Genomic DNA, 12,080 nt, shown 5'->3' on the forward strand with positions numbered 1-12,080 from the left:
GTCGCGTCATGTACGGCCAATGGGCGAGCCCGCTCAGGTAGCGTCATTTTCGGCCAATGGTAGGCGCCCGTGCGATTGCGTCGCACCCGGCGCAGAGGGTCGCTCCTTGGGCCCCAATTGTCCGAGGGCTTACTTCTCTCTGCGGTATTGTCTTCCTGGCTTGCAACTGCCTTCGCAAAGGCAGATGGTGGGATTGCTGCCAGGGCTTCACGGTGCATAACAGCCGTCTTGCCTTGGGACCCATGTTACCTGGAACCGTGCCAGGCTCCCGCTACACTTTCGGGAAGAGTCAAGCAGTGAATAGCTCCACCTGCGGCGCACGAGGTGGAGGACGCCAACTTGTTTGGACGTGTGGCGCCTCGGGAACGTGGTAAATGTGCTTCTGCGCTCCTTAATTAGCTGTGACGCTATTCGATGTGGTCTGGTGAACTCGAAGTAGGCTCAGGAAAAGGTCCAGTATCTAACACGTACTCTGCTGGCCGGCACTGGACCCATACCGGGCCCTGGAGACAGAGAGGCTCCTGGAGCGGCTTCCGGATCTGCCCCTGGACATGGATCTGCCCCTAGACCTGGAACGGCGTCCGGAGGGCGGAGAGGGGCTCCTGGAGCGACCGACGACGGTCGGGAGTTGTCGCTCGCCATGGCGAGGGCCGGAGACTTGCATCTATTGGCTCGGGATCGGTCCCCGCGCCTGCGTCTGGTACCTCTGATTGCACACCTTGGCAGCGGTGAAGTGTCGGGCTCCGCACAGCCTGCATTTTTCGTTTCACAGCCTGCATAATTTCGTTATAGAGATTTCGACGCCTATACGGCGACTAGTCGCCGTATAGGCGTCGAAGTATCTATAACGAAATTATTTTTAAACAGTTTTGGTACCATCCACGCAGCAGTGGTTGCTGGTGTGCTGTCAAATGCTCGTATGCTGCGGCCTAAAGCTCACGGCATGTTGCGAAAACGCGCTCACAGCGAAAGCAAAACGTTGTGCGCGGATATGCATCCAGACGCGCAGTTGGTCGCTGCAAACCCGTGCGATCGCTGCATTGAGGCTTCATTCTGTTATGCCCCATTTGGTTATACAGACAGCTCACTATAAGAACATATTTCGCATAGTTTACTTACAGAGTTTGCCTACCTTTCACGCAAGAAGCAGGTTCGGGAGACTCCGTCGCGGCGACCGCGCGTAGTGGCGTTCACTTACGTATTCGCTGAAGAGATAGCGTCTGTAAACGATTATGTGCTTTCAGTTTGCCCAAGACTATTATATCGATAGTCGAAAACTTCCCTCGTTTTGAGAGTACCTACATAAATGTCTAGGAGGGCTGCCGTGTGGTGTTATTATTGTGCGCCGTAAGCGAAACTTATGAGGAGCGCGCCGCGTGATCCCTCATACTACGCAAGGGAGGCGCTTCCGACGGATGGCGACTCCGTAACTCCTCGCCGGCCGCAATACGTCGTACCCTTATTTACCTAGAAGTACACTCGTCATTTGCATCTCTTCGCGCCGCGCAGTTAATGAACCTAGTTTATTTCACTATAATATTGTTTTCTTTGATCATTGTCCCTGATGAATATTTCACCAACTAGAAAAGGGCGTCAGATGATACGATATCAATAACGTTCTCTTACGTAGCTTCATGTTGCAGATAGGCGGCCTCTGTGGCAAAAGTTAGGTGTTACATTTAGAAAACAATGTTAAAAGCAGCAAGTCACCTTGCTAAAACTACAATTGGTATCAGATGACAACAGTCGCGGGCGCACCAATTCAAGTGAAAGCATGAAAAAATTTACTGCACATACTTTTTGCAAGAAAAGCTGGTCGTCCGGCCGTCAGCGTCCTCGCAACGAACGCGCCCTCGCTAGCAGACGACGCAGTAGAGAACGACAGCAAAATTGTAGACGTCGTGCTGTATAACACATGCCTGAAATATATATACGTGGCAAAAATTTGTTAATCAAAATTCGCAGCGGAAATAAAGCACTATTGTAAGAGCTCACGCGCGCAATCGGTCTCAGGGCCCGCAGCAAAATTACGTTGAATATGCCGCGAAGCGCGTCTCCACACCCATCCAGTTAATAGAGGGACCTTATATCCAGTTCGCTCTCAGCGCCCTCGCAAAATTTTTCCACACGCGGCGCCTCAGCGAGAGAGCGGCGCTTTCCACTGGACCATACTCTAGCTAGTAAACTCTAGCCCACAGCAAGCAAGTTGGTTTTTCATTCTATGCGTCAGGCCCAATTCACGCGAGCGCTTGTCCGTACGTCCGTTTGTTGTTCGTCTGCCTTCGGCAGCAATCGTTCATCTGTTGTGGCCCCTGTGGCTTCTGCGACTAGCGTTGTGGTGAGTAAATATATATGAAACTTTCATTCTTGAGCGTCTTTCGTGCCTAATGTTTGCGGACATGGCATTGCCTTTTTCCTTTTTTTTTTGTATCCGGTTACGGTTTGCACCGTTGGCCTTCCTACGTGTGGTCGCCTAAGTAACGAGAAAAAAAGAATAGCAAGAAGTTAACTGTTGCCATTTAACAAACCTTATTCACATCATTATTTATGATTCACTTTTAGAACTCTGTGCAGAGTGCATCAGTTGGTGGCGTAGGTGAAGGAACAACTAAATCGAGCAGCGTGCTACACGCTACTGCATGGTGCCGTGTCTGCAATGGTGCGGGCATATTTTTGTCGCCGCTAAAACAAGAAATGCCGAACGGCGTTTAGCAAGAGATGTTCCGGGCATTGAAAAGGGGCTGATGGGAACGGATCGCCCTGGGGTTGGTATATTGCACATTTGCGTAAAAGCGAGGCTGACATGCTCCCGCACGCTACAGGTGGAAGCGTGTTTGGGCCGGGGTGGTTTGATGGAGCGCTCCGTTGACGCGTTCTGCAGGTGCTCTGTGGCGCAGTGCCGTGGCCTTCTGTTATTGTAGCTAGCGCATTCGTGCATGTGTTTATTTCGCCGAAGAAGCCTAGACTAGTGACGTTACAGACGCCCCGCGGATTTTCGTTTCCTTCGTGTCTATGATGTAGCGTCACGCATGGAAGGCACGCGCATTCTGCGAACGGCGACGGGTAGCAGACAAAGCTGCATGGCTGAGTAGTGAACGGCACGATTCATTCGAATCCGCTTACTGTCGTCGCGGCGAAGGGGCTGCTCTTTATGTGGTAATACCCATGGTCTGTGATCCGGGCGACGTGCCATTCGCCGCCAGCTATATCACTTCCGACTTGCGATCATTATTAAAGATCGGGAGCAAGGTTGCGCGTGTCGGGAAAGAAGTATGCGGCGGGTGCATTTCGGCTGGCTTTTCTGCAGCGGGGATCCCCTACTTAATCCACACCACCGCGCAGTTGAGCGCGCGTTTACGTTGCGAGACGCTTGTTTAGACCACAGGAGGTCAACAACGTTTGTGCGACTAGCACCCATATGTTAGCGCGTCTCGAAACACTCGAACGGCCATGCAATGCTGTCTATGCGTCACTGCTACTGATAGTAACTGCGTGAGCAAAGACAGCCGCCTGAAAACTTGTCGAGCGGTACCGCCTGCTCGGTAGTCGCCCAAAACAAGCGGAGTAAGTGTATTTGTTCCAAATTTGTCGTTTCAGTCAAAACAACAATTGTACGTTGCTGTTTCATACGTTTTTTTGGAAGGCAACGGCAGTTGATTTAAAAAGAAGGAAAATGTAGAGAACCAGTTAACATGTTGTTGGGATGCTGCCTTTAGTTGAAGCAGTGACGTTGCACTTGGAGTTCAATACTATGTCCTGAATTACTTTAACGGAGCATGTGTAACTCTTTCTGTGTCATTCTTCTTTTTTTTTTTTAGGGAGGGGGTAGAATAGCACCAAAATTTGTGAGATTTCTTTATTACTAATTCATTGTGAACGGCTTTCATTATTTCATTTCTTATTTTCTGTGTGTTACTCAATTCTTTAATGTTAGTGAGTTGCATATAACTATGGCCACACAAACAGTCAATATAATGAAGCTCGATATTTTTCAATTGTCAATCACATGCTATTGTTGTCCTCCATGCATTGCATTATTCTTGCCACTGTGAGGAAGGAAAATTACTGGGGTGCTGACAGCAAAGAGTTTTTGCCAAGCCGTGTCCACTGGATAGAGACCGCCAGAGGCCCAAACTCTTCCCTGCAATCATCAGCACTAAGTTGCAGCTCCAAACACAACTCCTTGCAGCTTTCCAGGACTTAATTGTTTACTTGCAAGGTGAAGAAACGTCCAAATAGACCACGATTCTGGCATTGAAAAAGGCGGCCATCATTGCTACAGCCACCTAACTCTACTCTGTGATTTAAAACCCAGGGGACCCAGATATTTGCTGTGTTTCCACCAACTGCACCTGCAAAAGATAACTTTTCTAGAAAGTTGGCACCATATAGCAGCACAAAATTTGTATCAAAATGATAAAACGACTTCCACTCATCTGTGGCACTTGGTAGAGGAAAGGAAATCTCTATAGACCATGAGAAATGTAACATCACTAGCATGTATTGAAGAAAACGTCTCGACGTCCTTGGCACGGAAAGGGTTAATGATCTGGGCTATGCTTGTGTGTTTTGACATCAACATAATTTTTTTTAATTCATTCATTCATGTTGTATGTGAATGTAACCCACATTCTTTATGCACATGCGGGCCTGCTGCTGCTAGTGACCTCTCTTATGACTGAAAGTCATCAGCTAAAGTTCTGTGCAGGGGTCCATGTGAATTGGGGTTTCCTTTGTTGCACAGAAGAACTCCTAGTATATTGGGTAACAGATGAATGTTGAGAAGCATTTCACACGTGAAAGCAGATATAATGTTAATGCATTAAATTTAATGTTGGATCTCCATTCTCCACGCTTGTTCCTGGAGGCACACTCTTTTTGATCACTATACCGATGTCACCCCAAACATGTTTGAAGTTCCCAGTGTAGAGTCGCCTTGTAAGTTTGTTGTTCACTGCCGCATTAAGTGAACCCTCAGAGTGCATGAAATGGCACGTTCCGGGATGCTGCATTCCAGTGGGAGTGGAATGCACTTGCGTACCGAGCATTTGGTGCACCAGTTCAAAGAGCTACCAGGGGTCATAGTTCATGGGGATGCTACAGCACCCCCCTCATAGCTTGTGTTTGGCTTCGTGTCAAGCTCCATGGATAGAATAATCACATTTTAGTGGTTATTATTAATGATGAGCGCCTTTTGGAACTTGGTATTGCTGCAGCAAAAGCATCTGTAATTGGCATCATTAGCTCACCATAATTTGGCACAGTGTTTCTTTAACAGCTTGCAGAGGGTATAAAATTATTATGTAAGGTTTGGAACCTCTCGATACTTCAGATTAACTGTCCACAGCTGCAGACAGGCTGCACCCATTTGGGCATGTCTGTTTCCTATGGGCCAAGAAATGTTTTTTTATTGCTGAAGTGAAAACACTCGCAGCTGCTATTTCAGCATGTCTTCTTTGTTGGGCAGGGCTTCCTGTGGGAGTGTTTTGAATGCAATAATGTCCTGGAAAGGGAAGTTTTGAATCATCCCTCAGCATGAAAAGATGAAGTTACCCTGTTCTCAGAAACTGGAATTGAAACTGAAGTGAACCGGTAGTTAAGGCAGTCCTTATTCCTAGAAAGTGGCAGTGGAACATCAAAAAAACAATCGCACAAGTTTTTTTCCGGTCCTTTATATTTAAGTGATAGCACATTGGCTTGTTGGCAGGGAATGAAAGAAAGGCTGAAGTTGTAAGGTATCCCACATTGGCACTGCCGAAGTTCCACCAACGGAGCAAGTGATGCAAGCCACAATCCTGTAGCACCAAAAGGAGAAAAGAAAACCAACTGTGGCATCAGGGTGTGACCTCTGCATAATAGTAAGACATATCGGAAAGCAATAGAGCATGCGATATTGGCTGGGCATGTCCAGTCTACATTTTTAATTTACATGGATATTATATATGTTGGTCTTTAGCCTGCGGGAACATTGTGCCAGTGCTTAGCTTTCAAGGTAAAAGGATTTGTTTCTTGTGAATAAGAAGAATTGTAGTTTGCTGTCGTCAAGCGTCAGTCTCGCCTCCATTACAGATCTTGCTGATTTGGGCAATTGTTAAAGTATAGTGCCTAGAATATACTGGCTAGTGTGCTCAGCGCGCGCCCCGCGCTATGCGAGAGGGTGGCTCCTTCCGTGATGCCTGCCCGCTACTGTCAATAGAGGGCGCTGCTCGTCGGGTGGGTTCCACAGTCGCAGCTCCGCTCGCTACGCAGACTGGTCGCCGTTGGTTTTGGCGCGTGTGTGAGCTTTCCGCGTGTTTCTTGAGTGGTTGTTTTGCGGCCTTCCTACTTCTGTGCGTGTCTTGTGGCTGCTGTGTCATCAAGCGCGAAGTTTCGTAAGTTCACGAAACAAATGCTAGTGGTGCAGCACGATGTCAAAGGCAAAGCGGCAGTGCAAGGAAAAGACGTGTTTGACACGAACAGGAAACTGTTTTTTGTGTCAGATTTTCCGCATTTAATTAAGAATGTCCGGAATGCATTCGTTTCCAAAGGGTACCTCACGCCCAGTGGCCATGTTCATATCGGGATCATTCAAGCTGCTTTAAATGCGGACCGTGAAAATGTGACCCTTAAGGCAATGCCGAAAATAACAGATGCGCACGTAGGACCCAATAATTTTGAAAAGATGAAGGTTGACCTCGCAATCAACTTTTTGGAGATGAGGTAATTAAGGGGCTTTTTCTACACCGCCGGCATGTGGAGACTATATACACTCGGGTGCAACCAACAGAAGACTTTGTCAAACTAATCAATCGTTTGATACGAGTAATGACCTCCAGAGTAACCAACTGTGCACTTAAGCTAGACAGCCCAAATATGCGTTTCTTGGAAGACTTTTTAGGATATCTGGACAAGTGGGAAGAACATGCTAAACCAGCTGGAGGTGGTTTTCTATCTAAAAGTACAGCTGCTGGGTTAAGAGTGACAATAACGAGCACTCTAGGCTTGCTTTCCTACCTAAGCACCAATGTGGGTTTCAAGTATATATTAACATCCCGTTTAAGCCAAGACAAATTAGAAAACCTCTTTGGGATCATCAGACAATCGTCGGGATGTAACGATCACCCAACTGTCTCACAGTTCCTGGTGACTGTCAATTTGATGGCGTTTTACAACCTTGCCAAGTCGCCACGAGGAGGCAACTGCTCCCGGGATGTTGTGCAAGCACTGCTGAAACCAAGCGACACCAATAAGACATCTGTTAAAGATGTTTGAGATTCTATGGACAGCTTGATGGACCGAGGAAAGGTCGACGAGGCCGAGGATGTAATTGACACTCTAGTGGCAGAAAGTGACGATACAGGATACACAGAAAAGAAAAGCAACAGCGCCCTACTTTACTATGTAGCGGGCTATGTGGCAAGAAAAATTATTGCAAAAACAGCTTGCACCAGTTGTGCTGCTCAGCTTTGCATAAGCAATGCTGAAGCAAACGCAAATGCGGATGCATATTTCACTACCCACTTTGACAACGGCGAGCTCATTTATCCAAGTCAAGCTTTATCGAGTGTTGTAAAGCTCATGGAAGATAGCTTTACATCATTCTTGAGCAAGAACAAGTTGCACATGGAAAGCTTACCTGAGTTTGCCAGCCTTTTACATTCCTTAACGTTTCCAACTCTTGGTTGCCCCGAGCATCAGAAGCAAACACTGTCAGCTGTATTAAAGTTCTATGTTCTATTGAGATTTAGATTCTTTGTCAAGGGTCTTAACAAGGAACGAGACGGACAGCGAGAGGGACTAAAACTTCTAAAGCTGCGGCACTGCAATTGAATACACGCTTTTTCGCAGCTTGCGTTCGCCAAAAAGCATTACCCTTCACTCGCACTGGCCCCTTTGATTAAAAATGGTGTATTCGCTCCATTAAACCGAATATATGTTTTGTTAAACTTGTTTTGTTTTGTGTTTGGATTCCACCAATCGTTGGCGCTCGCATGTGCGTTTATACTGAGCGTTCAAGCTTCGGAAATCTGTACGAAGCAGGCTAAAACGTTACAGTATTCCCAAGTTCCTGAAATAGATGTAAAGCAAAGTATTAAACGGGAGCCAAAGCTACGCGCAGCACACTTTCCAACGCTGAGCAGCGCGGCGCAAAACAGTCTCGCCCCGCTGCGCCCGCTCACCCGACACCCACTCGCACCACAGCGCCGCCATGCGGCCGCCGCCAGCAGGCATCACCTCTGGGGCCACCGCGCCGCTCGCGCTGAGCACACTAGCCAGTATATTCTAGGCACTATAGTTAAAGAAAAAAATTGTCATCCACCTACCCAAGCATTGCACAGAGCGACAAAGGAAACCTCTACAGATTTCTAAGAAACAAAGCTTTGCCATTAAAAGAAAAATTTGTCTGTCTGGGGAATCAAACTCTTCTATAGTTTGATTATAAGTAAAACATTGAAAATTCTAATTTATCAAATTGGAGGCCTTCTTTGATCTCTCTGTCTCTCTCTCTGTCTCTCTCTCTCTGTCTTCTTTTTTCTAAGAAAGCACATGTAAAACCTGTTGTATGGAAATATGCAAAAATATGTTGCAACATTTTGTTATCTTTTAATCTGTACAGCAACCATTTCTCGCATTTCTTGAGTGCACGTAGTTTGTCCAGCGGCTTGCATCTCATCACTTACAAATCGTCATGGTTTGAAGGTTTGCGAAGCTGCTTTCTTTTGGCATACAGCTGCCACCTGTGGGCACCATGCTGGCTGTGGACTCTGGCCTGGTGTGGGCCCCTGATGAGCAGGAGGGCTTCAAGCTGGGACGGATCGTCGACATTGGCGGCGAAACAGTCACAGTCCTCCTTAATGGTGGCACTCAGGTAAGCATGCACTTTCAGCAACTTCTGTGGCTTACCACAATGGGAATGTAGTACTCAATATGAAGAGATTCAGCAAAGCTAGGCAAGCAGTTTGACAAAATGTAATTCAAAAGTGCACTTTTTTTTGTGTGTGTGTGGCTGAGCATTTTTTCCTGGGAGACCAAACAACTTGGATTTGGCGTATTAGCAATCCTAAAGCTCATCCTGGTAAAGGTATGCCTGCGAGACCAGCTTTTCTGTCTTTCTCCAGTAGTCTGTGTTTATATCGGTTTCATTCTGTGTGCTGTCATGATATTTCTCATTTAATCATTGCTGCTGGTAATGTTTCGGTCACCGACACAGGAGTTTTGCTTTTTGCACCAGCCCAGCATTCCTTTGAGTGTTGCAGGGCACACTTGAGCAGAAGCTTTAGCTCCCAAGGCAACTCAGATGCTGCCTATTAAAATGCATGGAGAATGCAGAAATGCTTTTATGACAGGCACGTACCCAAGATTTTTTTTCGAAGAGGGGGGGGGGGCACCATCATCATCATCATCCTGTTTTATGTCCACTGCAGGACGAAGGCCTCTCCCTGCGATCTCCAATTACTCCTGTCCTGCGCCAACTGATTCCAACTAGCGCCCGCGAATTTCCTAATTTCATCGCTCCGTCTAGTCTTTTGTCGTCCTCGATTGCGTTTTCCTTCTCTTGGTAACCATTCTGTAACCCTAATGGTCCAACGGTTATCTAACCGGCGCATTGCATGACCTGCCCAGCTACATTTCTTCCTCTTGACGTCAATTAGAATATCGTCTATACCCGTTCGCTCTCTGATCCAAACCGCTCTTTCTCTCTCTTAACGTTATGCCTAGCAATCTCCATTCGATCGCTCTTTGCGCGGTCCTTTACTTGCTCTCAAGTCTCTGCCCCATATGTCAGCACTGTCAAAATGCGCTGATTGCACACCTTACTTTTCGATAATAATGGTAAGCTTCCAGTCAGAAGCTGGCAATGCCTGCCGTATGTGATCCAACCTATTTTTATTCTTTTGTGAATTTCCTTCTCATGATCAGGGTTCCCTATGATTAGTTGACCTTGGTAAACGTGCTCCTTCACAGTCTCTAGTGGCCGACGGGCGATCCTGATCTCTTGTTCCTTTGCCCGGCTATTTATCATTATCTTCATCTTCTGAATATTAATATTCAACCCCACTCTTACACTCTCTCTGTTAAGGTCTCCAATCATTTGTTGTAACTCGTCTGCAATGTTGTTGAATAGAACAATGTCATCGGCAAACCGAACGTTGCTGAGATATTTGCCGTCGATCTTTACTCCTAAGCCTTCCCGCTTTAATAGCTTGAATTCTAAGCACGCAGTGAATAGTTTTGGAGAAATTGTGTCTCCCTGTCTGACCCCTTTCTCTATAGGTATCTCCGTGCTTTTCTTTAGTAGAATTAAGGTAGCAGTAAAACCTCTGTAGATATTCTTACGTGAAGGACGAGTCAGTAAGACGAGAAACTATTTACAGATTATATTTACAACAATGGTTGCAGCGCTGACCGGTTAGATTCACAGCGCTAGCCCCGTTCGTTCTTTCTCCTCTTTTCTGGAGTGATGGCGCCCACGCGCCTCGTTTAAACAAACAAATACCACACGCATGTAGCATTATTTTCCAAGCTTTTTATGTAAGCGTTCAGTACTCCTTGATTACGTAGTGCCTCTATGACTGCTGGTATCTCTACTGCATCAAATGCATTTTCGTAATCTATATAAGCCATATATAGAGGCTGATTGTACTCTGTGGATTTCTCGATTACCTGTTTGATGACATGGATGTGATCCAGTGTAGAGTATCCCTTCCTGAAGCCTGCCTGTTCTCTTGGTTGACTAAAGTCCAGTGTTGCCATTATTCTATTGGAGAATATCTTGGTGAATGTTTTATATAATACTGGGAGCAAGCTAATGGTCCTATAATTTTTCAATTCTTTAACGTCTCCTTTTTTGTGGATTAGTATAATGCCTGCATTCTTCCAGTTTTCTGGGACCCTTGCAGTCAATAGACACTTTGTATAAAGAGCCGCCAGTTTTCCAAGCATTATGTCTCCTCCATCTTTGATTAAATCGACTGTTATTCCACCTTCTTCTCCCGCTCTTCATCGTTTCATGTCTTGCAGGGCCCTTCTGACTTCATCTCTAGTTATAGGAGAGTTTCTGTATCCTGTTCATTACTGTTTCTAAGTGAGGTATCGTGACTCCTCTGGGTACTGTATACAGGTCAGCTTAGAATTTTTCCGCTGCTTTTACTATATCTTCAAGATTGCTGATGATATTCCCCTTCTTATCTTTTAGTGCATACGTCATAGTTTGTCCTATGCCAGGTTTCTTTTTTACTGATTTCAAGCTGCGTTCATTTTTTACGGCTTCTTCAGTGTTTCTCATGTTATAGTTGCGAATATCTGTTATTTTCGCCTTGTTGATCAGTTTTGACAGTTCTGCGAATAGCGTAAAGCTGTGCGGCCGCCAATCCCATACAACCGCGTAGAGCGCAGGACTCTGCGATTCTAGACGTACTGTGCTCACCGCGAAAGGTTAGAAAAACACCCACATAAGCACAGCAGAGAAGTGGCTACGTGAGGTGGTTCAACCGATAACTGTAGAAGCGCCATTCAAAACAAGTAATTGTTCTCCACTTCCGGCGGCGTTTTCTCTACATCCTTTTTCAATAAAAAGATGTTGATCCATAAATAGTCTCATAAACAACGGTTAACGTTTTTATTATTCGCTTTTGCTTGCAGTTTGGTTGTTGCCTTGGCTCTCTCCCTTAGTAGATCGCTTAATTTCTCAACTCCTTGTGATTTTTGTTTCCAGTTGCCAATTTTGCACGAAAAGGGCTATACAATTAGGGAAAAACAGACGAGGTAACGGGCAACAGTCATCTTGCTTATGGGTTTAAGGGTTATTGCAGGGTTTCGTGATGGTCGCTCTTTCACATTATTTTATTTCCCACCTTATCTAACCCATATCACGTGTATATGGTTCCGGGCATCTGCCAGCGTCGCGGCGAGCCGTAACTCAAGGAAATAATGAAGCAAAGAGATACGTTAAACGCAATTGGCGTTTTCTCCGGCTGCAACTCGTTCCATGAAAGTACAGACCAGTTGAGTAACAGCCGCATCCCTCTCCTGGTCCCAGGATCAGCCTAAACAAAGAAGGTTGAACTAACAAAAGCAACAGCTATGAGTGTGACGGTTGA

At 46.1% G+C, this 12,080-nt stretch overlaps 1 protein-coding gene across 4 annotated transcripts in view; it reads left to right on the forward strand.

Moving 5' to 3' along the window:
• Window positions 1-2,178: 2,178 nt before the first annotated feature.
• jar (Myosin heavy chain 95F jaguar) overlaps window positions 2,179-12,080 on the forward strand; it is a 207,026-nt gene continuing 197,124 nt past the window's right edge. The window contains exons 1-3 of one of the 4 annotated variants that reach the window (XM_070539307.1): window positions 2,205-2,338; window positions 5,708-5,858; window positions 8,711-8,848. In XM_070539307.1, the coding sequence (XP_070395408.1) occupies window positions 8,729-8,848 (120 nt within the window). In that variant the 5' untranslated portion in view covers window positions 2,205-2,338; window positions 5,708-5,858; window positions 8,711-8,728. Of the gene's footprint in view, window positions 2,339-2,729; window positions 2,766-3,155; window positions 3,565-5,707; window positions 5,859-8,710; window positions 8,849-12,080 lie in introns of those variants that run through there. The other 3 variants (XM_070539306.1, XM_070539305.1, XM_070539308.1) reach the window with 3 other exon arrangements.

The sequence above is a fragment of the Dermacentor albipictus genome, chromosome 5 (assembly GCF_038994185.2).
Source record: "Dermacentor albipictus isolate Rhodes 1998 colony chromosome 5, USDA_Dalb.pri_finalv2, whole genome shotgun sequence".
NCBI lineage: Eukaryota > Metazoa > Arthropoda > Arachnida > Ixodida > Ixodidae > Dermacentor > Dermacentor albipictus.